The sequence below is a fragment of the Fukomys damarensis genome, unplaced genomic scaffold (assembly GCF_012274545.1).
Source record: "Fukomys damarensis isolate Sample0158 unplaced genomic scaffold, DMR_v1.0_HiC HiC_scaffold_5, whole genome shotgun sequence".
Lineage (NCBI taxonomy): Eukaryota > Metazoa > Chordata > Mammalia > Rodentia > Bathyergidae > Fukomys > Fukomys damarensis.
The window spans coordinates 55,678,484-55,705,023 of NW_022900917.1; the positions used below are offsets into that span (position 1 = coordinate 55,678,484).

A 26,540-nucleotide genomic window follows, 5' to 3' on the forward strand; every position below is an offset into this window, starting at 1 on the left:
AATACAAAAAACAAAAAAAAAAAAAAAAAAAAAAAAAAGAAAAAAAAAGAAAATTAAAAAGAAAACAAAGAAACTAAAAGCATAATGAACAGGGACTTTCAAGCTTCAGAGCTATGAGTCTCCCCTGGGGGGTTGTTAAGCAGATTTTGGAGCCCCATCCCCAGGGTTTCAGACTTGGTAAGTTTGAGGAAGGGCCAGACCTTGTATTTTTAACACGTTTCACAAGTGCTAAGTAAGGCTGATAGGGAGCACACGGCCTTAGAAAATCACATTGTTTTGCTTCTTTAAAGTGAGTGAGCCTGCACACACCCTTGCTAATTTCCTGGTAATGTAAGGGCTAAAACCTGGATGCTTCAGCCTTTTTTCCCCAGCTAGCTGCGGACAGTTGCAGAGTTCTGGAAATGAGCACCAGGCCAAATGAAGGGTTGGGCACACACTTGCAGTAGAAGGGCCTGAGCACCAGCGACACCCAGTTCTAAAGTTTCAGCTTCGTACCTTACACTGGATTGTTGGTGCTTTCGAGATCAAGTTCAAAGCTTTGCAGTTCCAAGTTTAAGCTTCTGAAGCCTTTGACGATCTGCTTCTACTAATTCTCAGTTCCATCTCACTATTCCACCCAAAAGCTGTCCTGCAGTTGTTGGGATTAAAGAAGGAAGGCCCTAAACCTATCTTGTTTCATCCCTTCTGTGGATGAAACATCCTTTTCCTGTGCCCTGCCTTCCTTCTTAACCTTTAACCTTGGCTTAGAGGTAACTCCTGCCCCATACCCTATAACACAGAGACCTGCCCCAGCCCCCCTGAAGGAGGAAAAGTTTCCTCCTTGTCACCATCACCCCGAGTTTATCTTGTGGCAGCACTCACCCTACAATTGCTCACAGATTTCACAGGGCACTGTGAACCCATCTGGGGACTGCATTCAAAGTGATCTGAATGCTATCATCAATGACAGCAAAGGAGTTTTCTGTATTTTGGATTAGTCATAACCATGCAGGTGATCACGAACAAACCCAGAAGTGGTTAATTTTACTAACAGCTCCAGAAAGAAGACTATTTTGTGGGCACAAACCTCTTTAGGAGAAAGAATAGAAATGTAGTCTTCATATATTATCCTTGCTTTTTCTTCAATAATGTTTTTATTAGCTTCCTTTTTCAATTCCTCACAGGCCATCCAGAAAAGCATATTTTCTTCACTGAATTCTGTGCGGAGAAATTCCCGGAAAGCATTTCTTCCTGCAGGAGTAACCATTAAGTTGTCGAAAGACTGAGCCCAGGCGTTGACCTCTTCCAGAGTAGGGTTTGGGCTGAGGGGAAGCCAAAAGAAAGAAGGTAAGAGGGAGCTATTTATTGGTAGTTCATTAGAATTTCATTACTAGTAATATCACCTTTCCCTCTCCGACAATGAAAAAAAAAAAAAAGGACGGATTTGGTCCTTTTAGGCACGGAAAGGTCTCTTTTCATCTCCTTAAGCCTTTGCCAAAATCATATTTGAGATGCTTTCTAATTGTTTGGCTGGATTTTGTGGCCAAAATGCTTGCAAACCAAGTTCTTAGAATAACTGCTATGACTATACTTGTTTACATCTAGACAGATCTTGGCAATGTTTTTAAACTATAGAAGTAAAAAAAATCTTACAGTAACCTGACCCAGATTCCTTAATTATCTATGACAGAACCAAGACTTAATACTGAACCTGAACAGCAAGGGGCAAGATCTATTTAATACTTTTTAAAAAATGTAACATTTGAGTAAGAGTAAAGAATATATGTAAAATAACTACATTATGAATGGGAAGACAGAGTAGGTTTCTATATGAAGAGTAACAGCAAAATGAACTCTTGGGAATGAAATATTTATTGGAATATCATTTACCAAGTTGCACTTATCACTTCTGTGTGCTCCCCTCTCACACTCCATTCCAAGGGTACTGGTCCTCTTGGTTTCTGACTTATTATTTTGGGGTTTATATTTTCCTTCTATTTAAATTATAATGAGACCAGAAAGTTTAGTCTGCTTAATAGTGATCCTTGGGCTGGGGATTTAGCTCAGTGGTGCTGCTGCCTGCCTCACAAGTTTAAGGTCCCGAGTTTGATCCCTTGTACTGAAAAAAAAAGTGATTTTTAACATCTTTTTCCTTTATCTTCCCCCCACAGTTTTCATACAGTGGGGTATTCACTGTATTTCACACAGTTTTCTATATGTGTGTACCTTTGAAGAATGTATTCTTTCTGTGATTAGGGACCTTGAGCCTCAGAACTAAAAATAGATTTCTGTTGATTTAAGTTACTCAGGTTTGGGTGCTTGGTTATGGCAATTTAGCGAACTAATATAGAAGTGTATTAATTGGGTGTACTTTAGTTCTAGAACTATTCCAACCCTTTATTTCTTCCTGAGTGTATCGTATTTTAGTAGACTCCTATTTAGGAATTTGCCCAGGGTGTCTTACTGATCATCTTTGCAAGCATAACTTGTTCCTAGTGTTACCATATTATCAATCTTCACTAAATATATGTCCATTTTCCTTTCTAATATTATTTCATTGAACTTTCCTCATTTTTTTGGACCAATTCTAGCAGAGAATATATACTTCATAAGTCTTTTTTAGAGAATCAGCTTTTGCCTTTGTCTTCTTTATATCTGTTTGTTATTTTATTAGTTTTTGTGCTTACATATTAACATCTTTCTACTTTATGCTTATTAAGGGGAGCACTTAACTGAGTAATGATTAGTTGTTTGTCTTTTCTTATCAACATTTAGGGTTATGTGTTTTTCTCTACTGACTGCATTCCCTACATCCTCAGGTTGATACATAATACTTCCATGCAGATCAAAAATGTGTGTGTGTGTTTTTTTTTTTTTTTGAGACAGGATCTCACTATGTAGGTCAGGCTGGCCTCAAACTCACAGTGATCATCCTTCCTTAGCCTCCCAGGCATGGGAAACCACACCAACACATGGCTTTAACTTTATGATTTAGTCTTTGAGGAGCAACATGGAAGAGATCTTTAAAATATCAAACATGAGGATTTTTTTTATTAGAATTTAAATTTTTTTCTGACTTTGATTTTAATTGCATTGAGTCAGAAAGAACAGTTTGTTGAATAATGATCCTAAAAATATATTAATACTTTATGAGGTAATGCTTGGTCAGTCATTATAAATATTTTACATATGCTTGAGAAGAATAGGTCCTTTCAAATGGTTGGATGCCAGTTTTTATATAATTTGCCTAAGTTTTTGTTTATCTGTTTATTTAATACAGGTCTTGCTATGCAGCCCAGGCTGGTCTTGAATTCACAATGATTCCCCCTGCCTCAGCCTCCCCAGTGCTGGGATTACAGCCTTTGTACCACCAGGCCTGGCTTAAAATTTCTTTCTCTTAGAAACATCTATAACTTAGGGAAAAATGAAAAAAGTCTTTTATTATGGTAGCAGATTTGAAAATTTCTTGCTCTCATGAATTTTTTTAATATTTTGGGACTATTTTAATTAGTTATATGTAAGTTGTCATAACTTACAAGTGAACCAAACCCTTTAAATTTTAGTAGTGACCCTCTATCTATAAAGTGTTTTTAAATTTTTTTTTCTTTTGGTACCGGGGATTGAATTTGGGTCCTTGCACTTGCAAGGCAGGCCACTGAACCGCTGAGCTAAATCCCTGGCCCATGTTTTTAAATTAAAAAAAAAAAAATTTTTTTTTTTCATTTTTTTGGTACTGGGGATTGAAGTCTGGACCTTGGGCTTTTGAGGCAGGCAGGAGAACCACTGAGCTAAATCCCCGGTCCCCAAATTTTTATTTTTTGAGACAGGGTCTCACTATGTATTCCGGGGTGGTCTTGAATTCACTATGGCTGGCCTTGAATTCCTGATCCTCCTTCCTTAACCTCCCAAGTGCTGGGATTACAGACATGTGCTACCTACCACACCTGTGGCATTTAAATTTTTGTAATATTTTGTTTGAAATTAATATTGGGAAGCAGTATAGAACAGTGGACAGAAGCAGACTCTGGGGTGGACTGAATTTAGATTTGGCCACCATCTTTTGCGGAAGGCTGGCACTAGCTGGTGTGGTCCTTCCCGGGAACCAGAAAAAGGTGTTTCTTTTCTAGGCGAGACACAGCTTGCTGACAGGAATGCAGGCTGTGTAAAAAGTCACATTTGCTCCCTGGCCGGATGCTAGGGGGAAGACAGCAGTGTGCACAGATGTAGGTGTGAATCTCTGAGACCATGAATGAATTGTTGAATCTCTTTGGGACGCTGATAGTACCTACTTGGGCTGGGGATTTGGCTCAGCGTTTCTGCCACCTGCCTCACAAGGGCCCCAGTTCAATCCCCGGAACCAAAAAACAACCCCTCCCCCCACAAACTAATAGCACCTACTTTATGGAGTGGTGAAGATTCAATAAACATTTGTAAAGGTGTCAGTTTTTGGTACATGGCAAATAGTATGTATTGACTATAGTGCTATTCTAGCTATTGAAAGTCTTCCAGGAATTGCCTGGAAGACTTTCTTTTAACCCCTTTATTTTCCATGTTTGATTTGACTTTACTTGGGCTTGTCGCTGCTACCTTTTAACCTAATGTTATTCAATAGTAATTCAGTTTTGTGTTTATTTTAGCTTACCAGTATCACACTATTGTTATTTTATACCAGCAACAATTGTTTAGATCTATTTATACTTGTGTCAATTTCTTTGTTCAGCATTTCTTCTTACAATTTTTGGGATCATTTTCTTTCTTCCTGGACATTACTCTTCAGAAGTTCTTTGCACATCTGTTGGAGGTAAACTCTCTGTTTCTGTTCATCTGTAAATGTCTGTTTCTCCCTTACTCCTGAAATAGAGTTTGGCTGGATACAAAATTCTAGGTAGATGTTGTTTTTGCATAGCATCTATAATTCTATTTCTGGTTGAGAAGAATTTCAGTTGAGAAGTCTGCTTAGTCTTTTTGTATATATTTTAGGTAACTAACCTGTCTTCTCTGTGTAGCTGCTTTTCAATCTCCTTTGTTTTTGTCATTCTGCAGTTGCAGTACAATTAGATCTAGGTGTAGAGTACATTTATCTTACTGGCACATACTGTGGAACACACACACGCACGCACACACACACACACATTTCTGGAAATTCATGTCTTTCATCAGATCTGGAAATTCTTAATTATTATTTCTTTTCTTTCCATCTTTAATTGGGAACTCCAATGAGACGTTATGTCCATTGTTGTCACTCTAGCCTTCATTTTTAAAAATTAAAAAAAAATTTTTTTGGTACCGGGGATCAACCTCAGGCCTTGCACTTGCAGGGCAGGTGGAAGAACCACTGAGCCAAATCCCTGGCCCTCTAGCTTTCATTTTTTGATTTAGTTTTTATAGTTTAATCCCCCCCCATTGTCACCACACAGTCTTTTATACCTTCAGGTTCACAAGCTAGCTCTCTAGCTGTATCTAATCTTCATAGGTTTTGTTTGTATGTTTTCTTTCTTTTTTTTTTTTTGCAGTGCTTAAGACTGAATTCAGGGTTTCATGTGTGCTAGGCAAGTGCTCTAACAATGAGCTAGATCTCAGAACTTTTACCTATTTATTTCTCTTCTTTTTATTTTGAGATAAAGTCTTTTAGGTTATCCAGGCTGGCCTTGACCTCAGAAACTTGTGATACTCCTGAGTAGCTGATAACAGGCAGATACCATCTCACCAGCAGCTGTATCTAATCTTCTATTCCAATAATACAGTTAAAAATTTGAACAACAATTTTTCATTTTTAAAACTTCCTCTCTCAGCATCCTGAGAACATCATACCACATATTGCTAGCTGGGGCAAGATCCAATATGAAAATTCAAAGTATAGTTTTTACTGAATGTGTATTGTGTTCACACCATCATGAAGCTGAAAAATTAGCAAGGTGAACTACCATAAATTGGGAACCATTTGGTACTTGCCCTCTGGAAAACAATCCTGCTTTCCTATGCTTAGCAGTCATAACTCAGTGCTTGGTTTACTCTCAACTTGGTTTTGTTTTTAAAGTATTTTATCATTTTCTTTTATACAGCATTTTAGGTTTATGCATGATCTGTCATTCTGCACACCTGAGGCCTTAGGATCATCTATCTGCCATCATAAAGTGAAAGCTCTCTGATTTTGAGGGCTACAGTTTGTATATCAAGAAATGGATATGCAGACAACTTACCCTAACAACCTGAAAATTATAGAAAAATACTCACCCATATATAGGAGTTCAAAATATGAATTCCTTATCTGAGCTATACTACCCCAGTGAAAACTGATTTTTTTATTACAAAATTTTTATTTTATTTGATTTTGTTTTTATCTTAATGAAGAACATAGAAGAAATGGGCAGATTTCTAGATACGTATGAATTACCTAAGTTGCAGGAAGAAGATATAAAAATTCTAAACACCCCAATTACAATCATTGAAATTGAAAATATAATTAAAAATATAATTAAAAATTTACCAACAAAGAAAAACCCAGGTACTAATGGATTCCGTGAATTAGATTAATGAATCTATAAGACATTTAGAGAAGAACTATTGCCACTACTCTTTAAACTTTTCAATGAAATTGAAAGAGAAGCAATATTTCCAAATTCATTCATGGAAGCAAGTGTTACTTTGATTCCAAAACCAGGGAAAGACCCAACCAAAAAAGAGACCAATGCATACTTGCAGAGGCCAATCTCCATAATGAACATAGATGCAAAAATTCTCAATAAGATACTGGCAAACAGAATACAGTGGGTCGACAAGAAGATTATACACCCTGACCAAGGCCCAGCTGAACTCAAACTTGCAGCCCTTCTGCCTCAGCCTCCTGAGTACCTGTGATTACAGGCCTGTACCACCTTGTCCAGCTAATTATGGCTTATTTTTACAAAATTAATTACATCGGAGAAGCTTTAAGTTTGGTAAATTATGTCCCTTAAATATGTGGATTCAAAAGATATCTTTTTCCTGTCACTTAAATATATATTAAATGGCCAGGCATGGTGGCACATGCCTGTAATCCCAGCACTAGGGAGGCTGAGGCAAGAGGATCACTGCGAGTTCAAGACCAGCCTGGACTACATAGTGAGTTCCAGGTCAGTCTCAGCTACATAGTGAGACCTTGTCCCCCCCCCAAAAAAAATATATATATATATAAAATGGGCCAGGGATTTAGATCAGTGGTTCCACTGCCTGCCTCACAAGCAGAAGGACCCGAGTTTTATCCCTGGGACTTAAAAAAAAAAAGAACAATTTTGGAAAAGTTAAAGGTAAGGATAGTAGAATTTTTTTAAAAAGAGAGGTCATAATCTATGTTCCATGCTAGTAAAGAATCTAAAAACAAAAAGCATAGTTCATACAGCAAAAGAAAACTAAGGAAACAATTAGGAGGTATTATAAGAAGTCAGCTGCAGAATTGGCTGAAAGGTTAAACATATTAGAGATGATCAAAATGACTGATTTACTATAACTGAATCTAATGCCTCATTTAAAGGCAGATTCAAACTGGACCAAAATCTGACATAATGCTATTTTTACTGAAAAATTAAAAATGAGGGCTGGGGATTTAGTTCAGTGGTTTGGTGGCCCGGCCTTGCAAGCGCAAAGACCCGAGTTCAATCCCCAGTACCAAAAAAAAAAAAAAAGAGTCAGCAGGCAAGTTATGTGGGGTAAACACAAGTAAGTATAACAATATATAAGTCGAACTAGATGCAAACGACATTAAACTGGACAAAGGTTCACTTGATATTAATTGAATAAGACTGAGGACAAAGGACAGCATGCACTGAGTGTTTGCCTCTTGACAGGCTCTGGTCCGAGTGCCTGTGAGTACTCAGAACTCACACCAGTCCTTTATTGGCTTAGCTACAGCAAACTATCATTATCCCCATTCTACACAAGGAAACCGAGGCAGAATGCAGCTACTAAGTCAAGCACCCAAGGGTGCTTAAATTAAAATTAATTAAAACTTCTTAAGTGTTGCTGACATCCAAATATGTTATTTCATTATAGTTTCTTATTTTTAAAAGTATATAAGAATTAAATTATATCATTGTGGTTTGTCAAGAAGGATCAGTTTGTATTTGTGATTAGTAAGGGATTAGATTAATAGATTTTTTTTTTCAGTACTGGAGATTGAACTGAGGGGACTGTGTGTTAAGCAACTTTCCTGGCCCATTTTTATTTTGCGATAGAGTCTAAATCACTAATTTGTCCAGGCTGGGCTCAAATTTGCAGTCTTCCTGTCTTAGCCTCTCTGACTGCCAAGATTAGAGGTGTGTGTCACCTTGCCCAGTTTGGAATTAGCCTCTTTTAACCCCACTTAGCACAGTGAATTAAAAGGGGTTCTGCCCCGGGGAAAAATTATATCATGCTGAGATTTGATGCTATTAGATTATAGAAAAATTGTGGAAGTTTGTTGTAACATAAAAAGCAAAAAGCAAAAGGTTGGCATTTTTGTTAGTCAATGAACTAAAATGCCACATTTCACCTTTCTTCACAGGGTGGAAAGTTTATTCTGAGTTCATGGGTAGCTCTTGTAGGTCTCTGCTCTTCCTGGTTTCTAACAGTGAGGCTGTAAGAAAAAAACAAGATCAGTATGTATTTAAAATGAGTATTTTAAAAAGCATTTTAGATCATTGGGTAAAAAAACTGTTTGTACTTCACTTTTATTTATTTATTTATTTATTGGTACCAGGGATCAAACTCAGGACCTTGCACTTGTGAGGCAGGTGGCGGCACCACTGAGCTAAATCCTCAGCCCTAAAAAAAAATTTAGAACATGATTCTGAGTGCTTTTCTTAAGAAAACCAAAAATATGACAATAAGGTATCTGTGTTTTCAATCACTATAGCAAAATACACAAGATAATTGACTTATAAAGAAAGGTTATTTTGGCTTACAGTTTCTTAGACTTCCAGTCTATGATTGGCTGGCCCCATTGATTTGGCCCTGTGGCAAGGCAGCACATCATAGGAGGGGTGAGTGCGCTGACAAAACTGCTCCTATCACAAGCCAGGGAGCAAAGGGGAGTAGAAAGGAGATGGGGTCCCAACATCTCCACTGAGGGCACACTGCCAATGGCCCAGGAACTGCCTGCTAGGCCTTACCTCTCCCAACTTCCAATAGCGCCACCGAGTGGCCAAGTATTAAACATACAAATCTTCTGGCAATATCCAACATGCAAACTATAGCAGTACTAGAAAAAAAAAAGTTTTTTATAACACTGTAGCCTATAGTAATTGAGATCATAAATTATTATGATTGGCCAACGTGGTGATGCACAACTATCACCCCAGAACTTGGGAGGCTATGGCAGTAGAAACACCATGAGTTCGAGGCCAGCTTCAGTTACACAGTGAGTTCAAGGCCTGTTTGAAGTACATGGTGAGATCCTGTCTCAAAAACAAAACAAAACAAAAACCCCGCTTAATTTCATGAAGAAAATAGTAAAAAAAAAAAAAAAGACTGCCAGTAATGTTTTGGGGTTTCATTTCATTTTCTGAACCTTAAAAACATACATGCTACATTCTTTGTTTCTAGTCAAAATGGAAGTTTTATATATTTGACACATGTAGAAAAACAGAGAAAAATGAATTGAAACCTACTATCATTGAAGAAAACTTGTTTCTTAGATTTTGTACATGTCTCACTGTTTATTCCAAGCATTTTTGTTATTATTATAAATGGAATTTTAGCATTGTACCTCTAAGTGGTTCTTTTTTGTACATATGAAGGCTATGTATTTCTTAATAGTTTTACTGAGCAATCATTCCTATCCCATAAAGTTTACCTTTTGAAGTGTACAATTCAATGGTTTTTCTACTCAAAAGCTTGACCAACCATTGCTACTATCCAGAATATTTTCAGCTACCAAAAGAACCCTATACTTGTTAGCAGTCACTCTTTTCTTTTTTTTTTTTTCAGACAGGGTCTCACTGTGTAGTTGAGACTGACCTGGAACTCACTGTGTAGCCCAGGCTGGTCTCGAACTCACAGAAATCCTCCTGCCTCAGTCTCTCGAGTGCTGGGATTATAAGGTGTGAGCCACCATGCCTGGTTTAGCAGTCACTCTTTATTACCCATATCTCCCCCACTGCATCAGGCCTTGGCAAACACTGATAATCTACTTCTGGTCCCTATAGATTTGACAATTCTGAATCATAAATCATGTGATCTTGTGGGAATGGCATCTTGCTTTTTGGCATAATGTTTCCACAGTTTACTCGTGTTGTGTGTAACATACATCAATACCTCCTTTTCTGGTTGGATTATATTACACTGTGCGTGTACCATGTTATATGATCTTACATTGTTCTACATTTTGTTTATCCATTCATCAGTGGATAAATATTTTTGTTGTTCCCACATTTTGGTTGTATGTACGCTCATGTACAAGTTTGTATGGATATATATTTTCATTTCTCAGGCTTGATGCCTAAGGGTAAAATTGCTGCAGCATATGGTAAATATTTTTAACATTTGGAGGAACTCTCAAACTTTTTCTTAAAGCAGTTGTACCATTTTACACTCCCTCAAGCAATATTAGAGATCTAATTTCTTTATATCCTCGTTAATAGACATTATTGTCTTTTTTATTCTAGCCTCCAAAGTCAGTGTAAAATGTTATCTCATTGTGGTTGGATTTGTATTTATTTTGCTAATGACTAATAATATTAAGCATCTTCAAGTATTTAACTATTGTACATCTTAGAGACATGTCTTTTATTATTTGATTATTTTTAAGATATTTGTCTTTTATTTTTGACATGTAAAGTTTTAAAAATACACTTCAGATACAAGTCCTAAAGACAATTTTAATGTTAATTTATATTCTACTGTATTGAATTCTTTCATGTTTGCTTTGGCTTTAGCAACAAACTCTCAAAAACAAAAACAGTTCTCTTAAATTTTCCAGGCAGACTTTCATCTTCTACAAATAGGGAGAATTTTACCTCTTTTCCCTCCATTCTTAGTCCACTAATTATTTTCTCTTGTTTAGTTGCATTGGCTGATACATAAAATACAACGTTGAACAGTAGGAAAGATTGTGGATATCCTCGTGTTAATCTTGATGTTAGCACTGTTATTCTTTGACTTTAGTATTTCATCAACTTAAAAGTGGCTTTTTTGGTGGGGGGAGGGTGCTAGAGATTGGATTCTGGGCCTCAAACATGCTAAACATATATTTTACCACTAAACTATATCCCTGGACCATAAAACTAGATTTTTATAATTGATAATTTGAGTTTTATCTGGTATTGCAACTATATTAATGCTTTTATTTATTTCATTATGTCTTTCTTAGCATTTCCACTCCGTTTTATAAGTTTTTGAAAGTTTATTTTTAGCACATCCATTTAATGAATTTTCACTGTATATGTGCATACAGCTTTATTTTCCTATAAAGTCAAGATTATTAAAAGTGCAAGAATCCTTTTGACTTGTTTCTTTCATGGTGCTAGGACTAAAAGGTTTCAGTAAATAATGGTTTCTTTAAAATGTAACAAAACAAAGCAAAAAACTTGAGCTGCATTGGGTGTTATCCTCTCTGCATGGGCATTAGCACCGCCTGACTTCCTGGGCTTCTTTTGTGAGCCAAACACATGGCTGCACAGTGGGTATGGAAAAGCAGAGAGAAAAAGGAATCATGAATTTGACACAAGATTCTTAAGAGAACAGGAAGCTATACTGTGAACTAAATAATGCAAAATTTGCTTAAAGCATTGACATTTTTTCCACCTCATCGTGTTAAAGTAGAAATATTTTTAAGAGAAAAAATTCTAGAAAGACTGAAAAACATATTTTTGGTCAAGTTTTGTTTAGCAAGATCAACTGTGACTGCTAACAAAGAAAAGAGAAAATGTCAACTGAAGCCAAGGTGGTGGCTCACCATGCTTTAGAAATAAATGTTCAGCAAAGACCCATCCATGCTTAGGTATATTTTGAGTTATAAGGCAGGAAAAATTTCTTCAACCCTCTATAAATAAAAAAAGTTATTTTCAAAAGAGTAAGAGTCTGTGTGTCTTCTAGTTTATGGCATTAACACCAGAAGGTTGTGGAGAATAATTTTGGGAATGGTGTCAAAGGGCTTAGGGAACATTTGGCCATGCATTTTTTTTTTTTTGAAAATTGACTGCATTATGTATACCTGCTTAGATAAATCTCAAAAGAATGCTGAGAAAAATAAATCAGGGAAAATAAATTGCCTTCCACTGATGGGAAAACTACACATTATTTTTTTGCTTTGAGACAGGGTTTTTTGCTAGGTAGTTCAGGCTGGCTTCATACTCACCATGTAGCCCCGACTGCCTCCAAACTTGTGGCAATCCTCCTGCCTCAGTCTCTCAAGGGCTGGGATTATGGGTGTGTGCCACCATGCCCAGCTTTATATTTTTGCACTAATTACAAATGTCACTAATTTTGAGAGAAAATTGTCTTAAATTTTTCTGTAAGCAAGACTTTAATCATTTGATTTATCCATCTCCAACATGAGATTATTTGCTTACAGCTGGGTTTTACACTTTTTAACACAAAATTAAATGCTAGATATCACATTTGGTCCCTTTTATGTCTATACTGACACTTCTTTTCTGTGATTTCCCTCTCACTTTTTGTTTTCTTGAAGCACTAAGAACCTTTCTTTGTTCTTTTAGGGAGGTCTGTCTTATTTTACCCACACCTCTGAATTATAGTTTGCATTTTCACTTAGAACTTTGAAGACACAATTCTATTGCTTTTTTATAGACACATGATAGGGTCTATGTAAGGGGTGGTGATGTCAAGGAGGTTCTGACTCTCATCTCTTTTACCCTATGGTGTTTACAACTAGTAGGAAGACTCTGCTCTTGGACTTGTCACCACCTGCTGGCCATGACCTTAGCCTCCTGGGCCCTGTCCAAGGGAGTGAGACAGCAGAAATGTCAGCTGGAGTCTCAAAGACACTGTGTCGCTCTTGTATTCTTGTACCTCTCTCAGAAGATCGTCTCTGTTTAGCACTGATGTACAGGCAGAGCGAAAAAAATGAAGGGGCCTTAAAATGATTGGCTGGGTATTTTTCCCACAAAGGGCAGGCCCTGGACATACATATTCTCACAGTTGACCTCCAGAAGCTACCCTGCAGCTTCTTGTTGAGCAGCTTCTTGCTGAGATACTGCGATTCTTATCAGTGCCAGTCTGCTTATCCTTGTGAGAAACCCACCTAACATGTTCCACCTCCTGTCTGAGACCCATCCCGAGCCAGCTTTATGATCCCATCAGTCCTTGGAATGTTCTATTGCTGGGCCCTATCCACCAGGCTGGAATTTCTTGGAAAGTAACAAAAGCCCAAGTCACGCAGGAGAGGAGCAGACCAAACCTTGGCTGTTTAATTCTGAGTTCTAACTTCTCCCCAGGGACTAACTCCAACAGTTCTTTCTCATCACTGTTCGTGATAAGTCTCGATGTTAGGTTTTCTTCTCAACAGGACTGTGAGGTCTCGGCCTACCAGGGATTTAACAGCCTAAAGCAGTGCACCCGTTTGGCTGGCACTAAGCACTTTTCATATCCAGGATTTCAAAGATGCAACCTAATGTGCTTATGATTTCTAGGAGTAAAGTCTATCCATTACTCCACACCTTTGGCAATGATTGTCATGAATGTTTTACATTCAGGTCAGTTAGATCTCTCTCTCCTTCTCTCTCTCTCCCTCTCTTTCTTTGTAAAACAATGATTGTGTATCTTCTTTTACCAGTAAGCTAGCCTATGCTTTTAGATTTTTGTTTCAATTTTAAGCACACATTTCAACATTTGTCTATTAAAGAAACAAAATTAAAATGGAAGCAGCAGAAGATAAAATCTGGGCCTCATAACTCTACACCTTAAGACTCATCTTAGGGCTGGGAGCAGAACACTTACAGGACCCATTTTAAATCCCGCCCGCAACTTTTACATCAGAGCAGTGCCTTTCTAACCAATTATGCAGAGTTTCTGTTCAAATGATAACATGTGATTTACAACAGCCTTACATTGTTCTGTAGTTGTTTAACCTATGCTAGCCCGACTTTTAGTATATGAATATAAATTCCTTAAGAACTTGACAAAGGTAGCTTGTTGCTGTTGGTTAAAAAAATTTTTCGGGGGTGTTACTCAGATGAGGCATATAGTAGTTGCTTTTAAAAATACACTGACTTAATCATAAATGGAACTTTCCAATCAGTACCATATTATTAATTATTATTATTATTATTAATTTTAAAGAGAAAGTCCCAAACCTTACCAGGAACAGCTACAACAGCAGCACCAGCAGAAGCAGCAGGCATTGGAGCCCTGACTCCCCGCTCCGTGCTGGTCCAAGGTGGAGCCCGGAGCCTCCTGTGGGGCCGGTGTCTGTCTCTTTCGCATCTCTGTGCACTCGGATCCCATAGGCTGCCACAGGGAGAGGAAGAAAGAAGGGTGGGCTCAGGGGGTGGTGGTGCAGAGTTATGAAGCCATATGCATAGGGATTTGGCTGGTCAGATGCATTGTAATTATATCCAGGTCATTTTTACTAATTCTGGTAAAAACTGGTGCTTAGACTTACAATCCATTAATTTATCAAAGAGTTATTTAATGGCTAGCATCTGCCAAACAGGGTGATAAATCCCAGGAATAAAGTGGTCAACAGAGCCTCTCACCCTTAGGCATCACAGTTTGGTAGAGACAGACAAAAACAAGCACTGAAGACACTTTAGTAAGATGCCACAATGGGCACATTTTCCTCTTTAAGGTCCCTCTAGACAGAAGCAAAGGGGAGCAGTTGTAGCTCCACAGTTTAATTAGGGCTGCACAGGAGGCCAGGGCACAGACAGCAGAGGAAGCCATGCCAAGAGATCAGCTACACTAACAGAGCTGTCTGAAAAGGTCAGAAGAGTAGGTGGCTCTGTGTGTCTAAGGCCAGACCCATGACATTCAAGTCTTTACCAGTTGTATCGCCTTGAAAAGGAACTCAATGCTGCATCTTTAAAGCGTTTAGGAAACAGCCTGGTTCATAGTAATTGCTCAGCTATTCCCAGGAGCGAAGCACTGAGCTAGACTGTGTCCTGCCCAGATCTGCCCTGCCACCTTAGGGACAATCCTCCTGCCCACCTCAGTGGTAGTCATGCCACGGCACCTGCAAGATCTATGCTCCTCAAGACTTGCCCTTTTCGTTGAGGATGACAAGTCAGTGTGAAGGAGTGAGGCATACCAGGAGCATTAAAAAAAAAAGAAGCAAGCCGGGCGTAGTGGTGCACACCTGTAATCCCAGCACTCAGGAGGCTGAGGCAGGAGGATCGCTGAGAGTTCGAGACCAGCCTGGGCTACACAATGAGTTCCAAGTCAGCCTCAACTATGTAGTGAGACCCTGTCTCAAAAAAAAAGAAGCAGCTAAACCCATTTTTTACTTTTGACAGTATTATTGAATTCTCGGCAGAGTTAACTGTAAGCTAGTATCAAATGTACATTAAAGAACCTTATGTAGGACTCTAATTAAACTCTAGATGTATTATTCTACTCTAAACTTATATTTGTAAATTCTACTGGCTGTGACTAACCCTCTATGCTATTGGACCTTTAGTTATTCTAAACTTCTATTATTATTATTATTATTAATTACTATTATTTTACAGTACCAGGAATTGAACCCAGGGCCTTCACACTGAGCTACATCATCAGCCCTTGTTAAAATTTTTTCAGATAAGTTCTAAGTCACTAAATTGCCCAGACTGAACTCTAATTGGTGCTCCTCCTGCCTTAGCTTCTAAGGGTGCTGGGATTACAGGTGCCACTCAGCACCTTTATTTTTATTTTAAGAGAGGAAGTTTTGCTCTTTTCCTTGCTGCCTCAATCCATTGTTGTCCTACCTCAAGCCTCCTGGGCACCTGCCACTACCTTGTGCACCACCACCTGGCATATTTTGATTTTATTATATTTTTATATTGAGTAGATCAATATAATAATTTGTTTACTCAAAAGTTTTTTGGTTTTTTTTTTTTTTTAGAGGTAGGGAGCTGTTCAAAAGCAATCATATCGGTGTTCTGATTACCATTACATACATTTACAGATTTATTAGTGAGGAATGACATCTGATGACATTTAACCAGCCTGGCATCTGAGTTTCAGGACAGCAACAGAGACCCATAAGAGAGTTTTACCCTTCCTTCCCATTCATAGTGAAGCAATGGTCACAACACCCAGAGACTGTGCACAGCGCCTAGCCTGGCCTGGGCTGGCGAGGCTTCCCAAGCAGGAGTGACTTCCTGGTTAAAATGTGGTGGCACAGACATCTGCCAAAGTCCAGCCATGCTTTATGGCAGCACTGGGATGCAGCTCTGAGGGCAGAAAGAGTTCTGAGACCCTTCCTGCCTGTGGTGTGCAAACCTGGAGCTCCATCCTTCCCAGCTTCACATTTTTAGCTCATCTGAGACATTTCCGTGGAGCCACAGCCCAGCAAACAATTACTTCATTCAAGGACACTGAAGTCCAAGGACAAGGCAGCATAATCTCTGAAGAAAGATATTTTGAACAAAACATGCTCCAGGTAGCTATTGATTTCCAAGAGATGTCGAAGCAACTTGTCTCATTAAAACAGAAACAAAACCAAAACCCAACTGCTTCCCTGAAGATCGTGATTTGTACCGTCCGAGGGTTTCAAGGGACTCTTATTTTAATATCCTTGTTAGCCTCCAGTTTTCACCATCAGTACACGAAGCAGCTGTTCTTTTAAATCTCGTATGCGGAGTGGTAGTATTCTCCAAAAAAGTCTTGCCCATTTTTTGATAGGTTTATACTTGAATATTTAGGTGGATTTTGTTGCTGTCATAAATAACATTTTTGCTTCACTCCCACCTGTTTTTGATTTTTTTTTTTTTTTTGGTACTGGGAATTGAACTCAGGACCATGCACTTGTGAGGCAGGCAGCAGAACCACTGAGCTAAATCCCCAGCCCCAACTTCTGTTTTTAGAATACAGGTAGGTACTAAGACTACAGGAAGATTAAGAATACTATACTGAATTATCCTAGTCTGATAATTTTCTAGTTTGATAATCATACTGTCTGGAAATAATCGTACTTGAATCTATTTCCTGTTCCTTTCCAAGGTGTCAAAATCTGTCCTCTCCAGGGTCTTATTTCATTGGCCAAGAAATTCAGTCACTGTTGAGAAGGATCCAACATTCTGGGAGACTAAGCCAAGAAGATTACAAGTTCATACCCACCATGGGCAACTCAACAATTTAGTGAAACTGTACCTCAAAATAAAAGTAAAACCAAAAGGAGGGGTATGGCTCAGTATAAAGGGCCTGGCTTCAATCCCCAGTACTGCAAAAATAAATGAAATGAATGAATAAATAAAATAAGAAGAAATACTATCAGCTACCTTTGTCTTTGTGTTTTAGTTAATGAGAAGATTTGTAATGCTTGTACAATGCCATATATTGGAGATTTGCTGTATGTTGGAGGTTTCTGGAAGAAGATAACTTTATAATCCCACCAGTACTTAACATATTTTATTTGTTTATACACATCTATTTCTTTGTAAATATCTAAAGAATCTTGGTGATTTAGTGAGCAAACTCTGAGAGGGAATCATAAGGTTACTCAAATAAAAATTCTGCCAAACTCTGTTTTTTTTTTTTGTTTGTTTTTTTTTTTTTAGTACTGGGATCGAACTTGGGTCCCTGTGCTTGTGAAGCAGGTGACAGCACCACTGAGCTAAATCCCCAGCCCTCAAAGTCTGTTCTTACACATTTTTTGGAAACTCCTTTCTTGAGGTCTAATGGACACACAAACCACACACGTATAATGTATAACATTTCATAAGTTTGACATTTACCCGTGAAGCTATCCCCACAACCAAGGTGGTGAACACATCACACAACTGCCCTCTGCACTCCCTGCCCTAAACAGTCACTGATTTGCACTCTATCCATTAGTTTGCATTTTCTTGAATTTGATATAAATAGAATCATTTCAATATCTCCTTTTTTGGTCGTTTCCTTCATTTCGCATACTTTTTTTTGAGATTATTTCATCCATGAACAGCTCATTCTTTTTATTCCTGAGGAGAATTCCTTTGCCTGGATGTACCACATTTGTTTATCCTCCCACCTATTAGTAGATACATTTTTGATTTTTGGTACCGGGGGTCGAACTTGGGACCTTGTGCTTGTGAGGCTGGTGCTGTGCCGCTGAACTAGATTCCTAGCCTTACATTTTTTTTTATATTGGTTAAAAATATTAAATAGATTAGACTCTTAAATATGAAAGCTATCAGATTAAAAGAGACAGCGAGAGAGGTTTCTTACTGAGGTTATCTTCAAATTGATCGCGTGTGTACAGTTGCAACACATTTTGTGGGTTGTTCTACCATGTGGAATAACTTCATAACTACATTCACAGGTATTTCTGTTTAATCAATAGTTGTTAACCATTTTTCTAATTTATAATTCCTCTTCTCTTAGTGTTTTGTGTTTCAGTCCATCTTTGTACAGTTGGGATTTAGCCTCATGATCTGTTTAATTTTACCTTGGGACTGAGGTGTTGAGGTTCTTTCAGGCCTTCAAGACAAAGACCTGTGATGCTCTGCCTGAGGGATAATCGTATATTGAGTGGAACATTGCATGGTAAGGGCACTGTCAAAAACAATGGAGATTCCAGTGGCCAGCAAGTAAGAGAAGGCTAGTAGTTCCATGATGCTAGTAGCAACAAGAAAAATGTCAAATTAGGTTATAGACAACAGACTGGGCAAGGGAAAGAGACAGGCAGAGTCTGGAGGAATCCAGGTGCAGGGTTCCTCAGGTCCCCTTCTCTCATGAGGAAGCACACAGAGCATATGTTCCCTAGCAAAAAAATTCAGCAATATGTATGCACTCTCTCTGCTCATGAAACCCACAAAGCCATGCAGCATCCAAGGTTTTGATGGAGAGCTGGTCACCCAGCCATTCTGGCCAGCATATACCAAAATCTCAGACCTCCAGAAGAAAATCGGGTATTCAGCCTACGTTATATTGATTTTACAACACTCTAGGCAAAGAGAACCACAACTCTCACTTAACTCTTGATTGAGAACAATCTACTAGATCCCAGTCTGCCAGCCAACAGTCAATACTGCAAGCAGGGGTCGAAAGATTCTAAGGATAGCAATCTAAAGCTTGCTATGTATTTTATTTTCAAAACTGGGATAGAAAAATATTTGAAGAAAAAATGGCTATAAGCTTCCCAAATTTGATGAAAATTACTAATCTACATAACTAATAGGTGCAATTAACTTTAAGTAGTATAAATACATGACCTATGACCTGACACACTGCAGTCAAAATGTTGGAAGGCAAAGATAAAATCTTAAATTAGCAAAAGAAAGATGATTCATCTGAACAAGTAAATCCCAAGGATATTAACAGCTAACTTCTTGTCACAAAGAAGAGATCAGAATGCAGTGGGATAATATATTAAATGTGCTAAAGGTGTTTCTCAAGAATGCTGTATCCAGCAAGGCCAGTTAAAAAAAAATGAAGGCAATAAAGATATTTCCAGGTAAACAAAAGTGGGAAGAATTTGTTGCAAGAAAATCTCTCTTCCAAGAAACACTGAAGGAAGTTCTTCAAAGGAAGTGACAATAGACAGTAAATCACACCCATACACACACTTTCTCTCTCACACACACATACACTCATCCATGTATGCACACACAGCACCAGCTTTGATAGACATTTATTTAGGTAAAGATAAAAGAGTATGATTAGATGTTCTTTCTTTCTTGTTTCAAAAGTGATTGCATAAAACAGTATTTATAAAATTACACTAATAACATATAAAATGTTATTAGTGACTAATAACATATAAAAAGGTGATATATTTGACAACAGCAATGGAGAGAAGGTACATAGGAAAAAAGCTATATTGCATTAAGAACATGGCAATGGAAGAGAATTCAAATCTATATAGGGAGAGGAAGAAAAAGATATGATAAATAAGGTTAAATTTTATAAAACAGGAAACTATGCATTGCTAGTCTTATTTTTATGAAATTCTTTTTTTTTTTTTTTTTTTTTTTTTTTTGTACCAGGGATCCAACTCTGCTCCTTGCGCTTGTAAAGCAGGTGGCAAAACCACTGAGCTAAATCCCCAGCTATTAGATTCTTTAAAAGACAGGATTATATAAGCAAGAATGATAACAATGTCATATGCTGCACACTAATTTCTTTTCTTTTCTTTTTTTTTGGTACCACGGATTGAACTCGCGACCTTGCACTTGCTAGGCAGGTGATGGAACCACTGAGCTAAATCCCCAGCCCTGCACCTCTAACATGATGCTATTTGGAGGTGGAGGCTGTAGAAGTCATTATGTCACGGGAGTTGAGCCTAATGGAAAGGATTAGTGCTCTTATAAAAGAGCTTTGATCCTCTTTTTTCAATCATGTACGAGTACAGTAGAAGACAGCAGTCTGGAAGCCAGGAATCACCCAATCTGCCAGCACCAACACACAATCTGCTAGCACTGACACTCAGTCTGCTAGCAGTGACACCAACGTGCTAGCAACTAGATTTCAGGCTTCCTGGCCTCCAGAAGTGTGAGCAATACGTTCATTGTTTAAGCCATCCAGGCTGATATTTTTGTTACAGCAGCCTGAAATAGTTGAGACACTTGGATAGAAAGTGCTCCCTATGTATCTATCATGCAGGACAAAAAAGGGTAAGTAAAGGCTAGAAATATCCTGGTAAAACTTCAAAACATCAAATATTAAATGGAAATTGAAGAAGCTACCAGAGCAAAGAGATTTCTACAAAAGAAATGTTCATTAGAGCAACAATAAGATTGCTTTTCAGCAAGAAAGATGACCAGAAGAAATATCGTATCCTCCTTAAGAAAAAGAAGTTTGTCAGCCTAGAGTTTCATATTAGTAATCAGAGTGAATGTCTAAAATAAAAGGTTATTTTCCAAAACACAAACACTCAGCTTATTTCTTCTAGACCCTTGCAAAGAAAACTGTTAAGAAATACATTCCACAGAGAAAAGTATACCCAGGAAGTGTAGAACAGAAGAAACAACAGTGAGTCTGACAGTATGTCAGTAAGTTTAAGGAAGTTCAGCCTGATAAATGAGTCTTGAGTATATGTTTCCAATGCAGAAATACTTTGAAAGTGATTAGAAGGTTCAGGGGTTTTTGCTCAGTGGTCCCACCGCCTGCTTAGCAAGCTCAAGGTCTCGAATGAGATAGAATATTTTAAAGAGGTGCTAAGAGAATAAATTCTTTGCCTGTGTACACTAAGTTGAATCCAGCATATTTAGTTAGTGAGGTTTCTTTACAAATGTGAGAATATCTAGCATGCAAAATGGGTGAGAAACCAAGTAGAGTGGTACACAACTACAATCTCAGCACTCTGAGAGGCAGAGGCAGGAGGGTTGCCATTCTGAGCCTACAGTTTCTGAGTAACAACTTAGTGAGACTGTGCCTCCAATTTTCAAAGAAAGGCTAGTGATGTAGCTTAGTGCGAAGGCCCTGGGTTCAATCTCTGGTCCTGAAGGAAAAGGAAAAGGTGAGAGGCAACAGTTAGCAAATATCCCAGAATATATTCTAGGGACAGGGATATTAATAGAAACCAGTAAGAGGTGAGACCAAAAAATAAAAAAGAGGAATCATAGTGAAAAAGAAGGACAGAATAGGGGAATGCATGATGGATCCAAAGTGTTAAGGCTAAGAACACAAAATTAATTGCAATCAAAGAACTAAAATATAGTTGCCACATAGAGGTCACAGAGCAGGGCCTTTTAGCTCTGATTTGAAGCTAGAGGATGGCCTCAATTTCCATGTAAGAATGAACTTTAGCACCTGGATTAGTTTCCTCTTGCTGCTGTAACAAATTACCATAGACCAGAAGGCTCTGTCCCACAGAAATGTATTCTCCAATAGCTCCGGAAGTCCAAGCTCAAGGACTGCTGGCAGCATCACGCTCCCTCTGAAGGATCTAGGAAGTATTCTCCCTTGAGTCTTCTAGCTTCTTTCAGTGTTTGTGGCACCAGAACTCCATTTTTCCATGTGGCCTCTTCCCTCCATGTCTGTGTCTTCAAAGCTCTCTCTCCTCACAAGGACAGCAGTTGTTGGATTTTGGGCCCACCTTTATCCAGTATGGCCTTGCCTTACACATTGCACTTGATTGCTCCTGTAGGTCTCTATTTCCAAATAAGGTGAACTGCACAGACATTGGTTAGGACTTTGCTCTACAGTAGGAGGTACATTTCAAGGCCTCCAACTGGATGCTTAAAACCATGGATAGTACTAAGCCATACGTATACCCTATTTTTTCCATACATACATACTTGTGATAAAGTTTAATTTATAAATTAGGATTAGTAAGAGACTAACAATGATAACTAATAAAAGAAGAATCGTAACAGTGTACTGTAATAAAGGTTAAGTGAACACGATTTCTCTCTTTCTCTCTTGTGACAGTCAATCTGACAACAGAGATATCTACTACTGAGTCACTCATGAGGAAGGCTGGTGACGGCAGTGTGGATGCTATGGACAAATGGATGACTCGTGTCTTGGGTGGGACAAAGAGGGATGCTGGGAAATTCCATCACTCTACTCTGGTGTACAATTTAAAACTTACAGATTGTTTATTTCTGGAAATTTCCATTGAATATTTTTGCACTGTGACTGACCATGGGTAACTAGAGCTGAGAAAAACAAAACTGAGGATGAGAAAAGACTACTATATAATTTTCTGGGGTGGGGGAGGACACAATTCTACCTATCACAATGTTGAATGCAGGATAGTGGGTTCCCACGAAGGTGCTTCTGTTGAAAACTATCTCCTCTATTTAGGGTGATGGGATGCATAATCTGGCACTGAGTTGATTAACAATTAGTGATATTATCTTTAAAGCAGTTTTAAAAGAGGATAACAAATGCACACGATAGAAAGACCCACCAATACTGAAGAATTTATCTATCCTCCCACATATCCAAACCGACATGTCTAAGAAAGTGGGAGCTTCTGCCCAGAACCTAGAGGTGCAGAGAGATCTTATAGCTCCCCTGTTGTTTCCAATGCTGCTTCTGTTCACAAAAATAATCAGTATTAAGAAAACTAAGTATTAAGAAAAAAATTCATATTCAGTTTTATCAAAAGTGAATTTGGAAGATATTCTCATTCTTCTTTTTATTTATTTATTTATACTTATTTTGGTACTGGGGATCTAACTCTGGTCCTTGTGCTTGCGAGGCAGGCGACCGAACCACTGAGCTAAATCCCCGGCCCAATATTCTCATTCTTAATAGAGTATCAGGATACAAATATCACCAATAGCTGAAAGCCAGTAAAATGAATCTGAGAGGACAATGGAACTGTATGAACCAATGGATTTCCTAAATATTGATGATGGAAAGTCAAAATTAAATGTGATTCAAGGACAAGGAATAAAATTTATACAACCGAAAATCATGCAAGGAAAATAAATACAAATTGAAAGCAGGCATCACTTCTCATCTATCAGATTGGGGGAAAATTTCAAGATGAATTATATCCATTTTTAGTGAGGATTTGGGGAAATTGGCTTATTATTATTATTGTTTTTTTGGGGGAATTGCTTTAAATTTCAACTCTGCTGTTGACTAGCTGTGTGACCTCAGAGAAATGACCCAATCTCTTTGAGTTTTGGTTCTCTTATCCGTAGAACTGGCATAAATAACATAAAGGCGAAGATTAAATGAGGCAACACCAGTGAAACATTTCCACTGTGCTTAGAACATCCAGCAAGCACTCGCTGCTTACTCTGTGGTTGTTCCTATGCCTAGGGTTTGTCATCTTATGATTTATATGGCTGTTAGGAATGGGGCCTCCCTCATGAATTTTCTTTTTGGGTCTAACTTGTTCCTTTTAAATCTTAGTCTGCTCTGTTTAAGCTGGGAAGATTTCCATCTGTCTTACTGCACTGGATTGTCTGAATCACCCATTCTTTAAAGATATCGTAGAATCTGTGAACTCTGGGCCTGATCCCTTTCTTAGGGATAAATATGCCTAAGATGTCTTTTCAGGTTCTTTTATATGATTCAGGAATTTCTACTTTCACATAATCTAATGTTTTAAATTTATAATTTCTCAGAAAAGTTTCTATTTTGATTTTTTTAATTATACTCATATAAACTTATATGGTATTTGCTTTTGACTAAAAAATTCCATCTCTGGTTTACTATCACAACTTATTTGTAGTGGGTTGGGATTTTCTATCTTCATAATCAGACTTGCCAAAGATTAGTCTGTAGTGTATAATTTTCAAAGAATTGTCTTTAGGTTTCATGGATCAGTTGTGGTTTTTGTAAATTTCATTAATTTTATTTCCTTTATTCCTTGCTTATCTACTTTCTTTAAACTACTTTGCACTAAATTCTTTTTTTTTAAATTGAATTTATTGGTACATTCTAGTTAGACAGTACAGTTACATTCATTACTGGGATCTTGTACCTTTACATGATAGGTCTTGGTTCTCATTTTTCCCCTTGTCCCTACCCTCCTTTCACCCCCTCTTCCCCTCCCCACCCACAAAGACTTTAGTTCCATTTTTACATTTTCTCATATTTTTTTTCCCTTTCCCTTATTGCCCTTCCCCTACCCTTCTCACTGTCCCTACATCTTTAGTTCTTTTTTTCCTGTTTAACATTGCTAATTAACCTGTTAGGATCTTGAGTACTATTTTAGTTTTTCACACCAGAGAAACTATTCAGTATTTACACATATGTGACTTATTTATTTCACTTAGGAGTATATCCTCAAAGTGTACCCATTTACCTATGAATGAATCTACTTTCCCATTCTTTATGACTAAGTAGTATTCCATTGTACTAAATTCTTAGTCCATTTATTTTCAGTCATCATTGTTTTGTAACAATACATTCTTATCAAATTACTGCTTTTCTCTTTTCCAATGTATTTTGATAGGTAGCACTATTTTTATTTCCAAATAGCTCAGCCGTGAAGGTTCAGCTCCAATATCTCAGATTCAATTTGAGCTAGGATTTCTTTTTTATCTAAGGGTTTTTAGAAGTTTATTTTTAATTTCTTAACTAATTCGACTAGTGATTCTTTAAAATTTTACATTGTGATAGGAACATGTAGAATGGATAATTTTTTTTTTTTTTTTTTTTGGTATCAGCGATCAAACTCAGGACCTTGCGCTTGTGAGGCAGGCACAGTGCCACTGAGCTAAATCACCAGCCCTAGATAATTTTAATGTTTCTGAATTTACTGAAATTGCTCTGGCGTTTCATTTGAATTTTTTTTTTTCCAGTACCAGGGATTGAACTCAGGACCTTGTGCGTCTGAGGCAGGCACAGCGCCACTGAGTTAAATCCCCAGCCCTCTGTAGTCTCATGTGATAGTTTCAATTTTTCTAGAATAGCATGTAAAATGAAATCACAAAGAATCTAGCCTTTTGAGTCTGGCTTCTTTCACTTAGCAAAATGTTTTTGAAATTCCTCCATGTTGTTGTATATAGCAGTACTTTATTCCTTTTATTGGAGAGCAGTACCCAATTATATGGTTATAACTATTTATCCAAGTACCTATTGGTGGACATTTGAGTTGCTTCCTGTTTTTTATGATAAGGAACAAGTTTTCTATAAATGTGAAAAGACTTTTGTGTGAGTATGGTATGATTTCTCTTGGATAAATACTCACTGGCTCATATTGTAAGTTCGTATTTATTAGCTAAAAAATGCTCAGAGTTTCTTTCAGAGTGACTTTGTCTTTTTCCCATCCCCATAAGCAAGGAAGGAGAATTTCAGTTCCTCCACACTTTGTCAACAGTTGATGCTGTCAGGTTTACTATTTTTTTAGACACTCTAATATGTTTTACACGGTGGCTCCTGGGTTTAGTTTGTATTTTTCTTTTGACTAATGATGTTGAACATCTTTTTGATTATATATATATATATATGGAAAAATGTCAAGATTAATTATATATGTATATATGTAATTTTTTTGGTACCAGGGATTGAATTCAGGACCTTGTGCTTGTGAGGCAGGTGGGGTGTCCCTGAGCTAAATACCCAGCTGTAATCTCTTTTGATAAAGAGTCAGCCAAATGCTGAAGGAAAGTCTCTTCCGATATCACCTTTCTGGTCTTGCTAATACTGGTGCATCCATACTTTTATGGTGTTCCTGTTAATCTTAGTGTCAACTCGACTGGATTAAGGACATTTGAAAAGGTGACTAGATCGTGGTGTGCCATACTCATAAGCTGGTTGATCCACTTATGTTCATAGAGGAATGTGCTGCTAGGAAGGAGGGCCTGAGAGGATGGGAATTGAGCTGGAGACATGAACCCTGGAAACGATACTTTTATTAGGGGGACAGGGTGTGGAGGAAGGGTGCTGGGTTGTCTGGGACAATGGAGAGGGCAGCCGGAAGGGGCTGGCTGGGTGAGGTTTTGATAAGGGCAAGGGGTCATATGGGCTGGGGACACAGTGGAGGTGGATATTTGGCTGCAGCCAGAGGTGAGTTTTAAATCCATTGGCAAGTTTAAATTTCCCAGTGGGAAGGACTA

General features: G+C 37.9%; 1 protein-coding gene across 6 annotated transcripts in view; it reads right to left on the minus strand.

The window, feature by feature from the left end:
* Rgs20 (regulator of G protein signaling 20) overlaps positions 1-26,540 on the minus strand; it is an 85,630-nt gene that overhangs the window by 2,305 nt on the left and 56,785 nt on the right. For 5 of the 6 annotated variants that reach the window (XM_033760731.1, XM_010611107.3, XM_010611108.3 and 2 more), the window contains 3 exons: positions 14,252-14,400; positions 8,486-8,569; positions 1,067-1,301 (listed from right to left, as the gene is read on the minus strand). In XM_033760731.1, the coding sequence (XP_033616622.1) occupies positions 1,067-1,301; positions 8,486-8,569; positions 14,252-14,400 (468 nt within the window). Of the gene's footprint in view, positions 1-1,066; positions 1,302-8,485; positions 8,570-14,251; positions 14,401-21,858; positions 22,295-26,540 lie in introns of those variants that run through there. The other variant, XM_010611103.3, reaches the window with a different exon arrangement.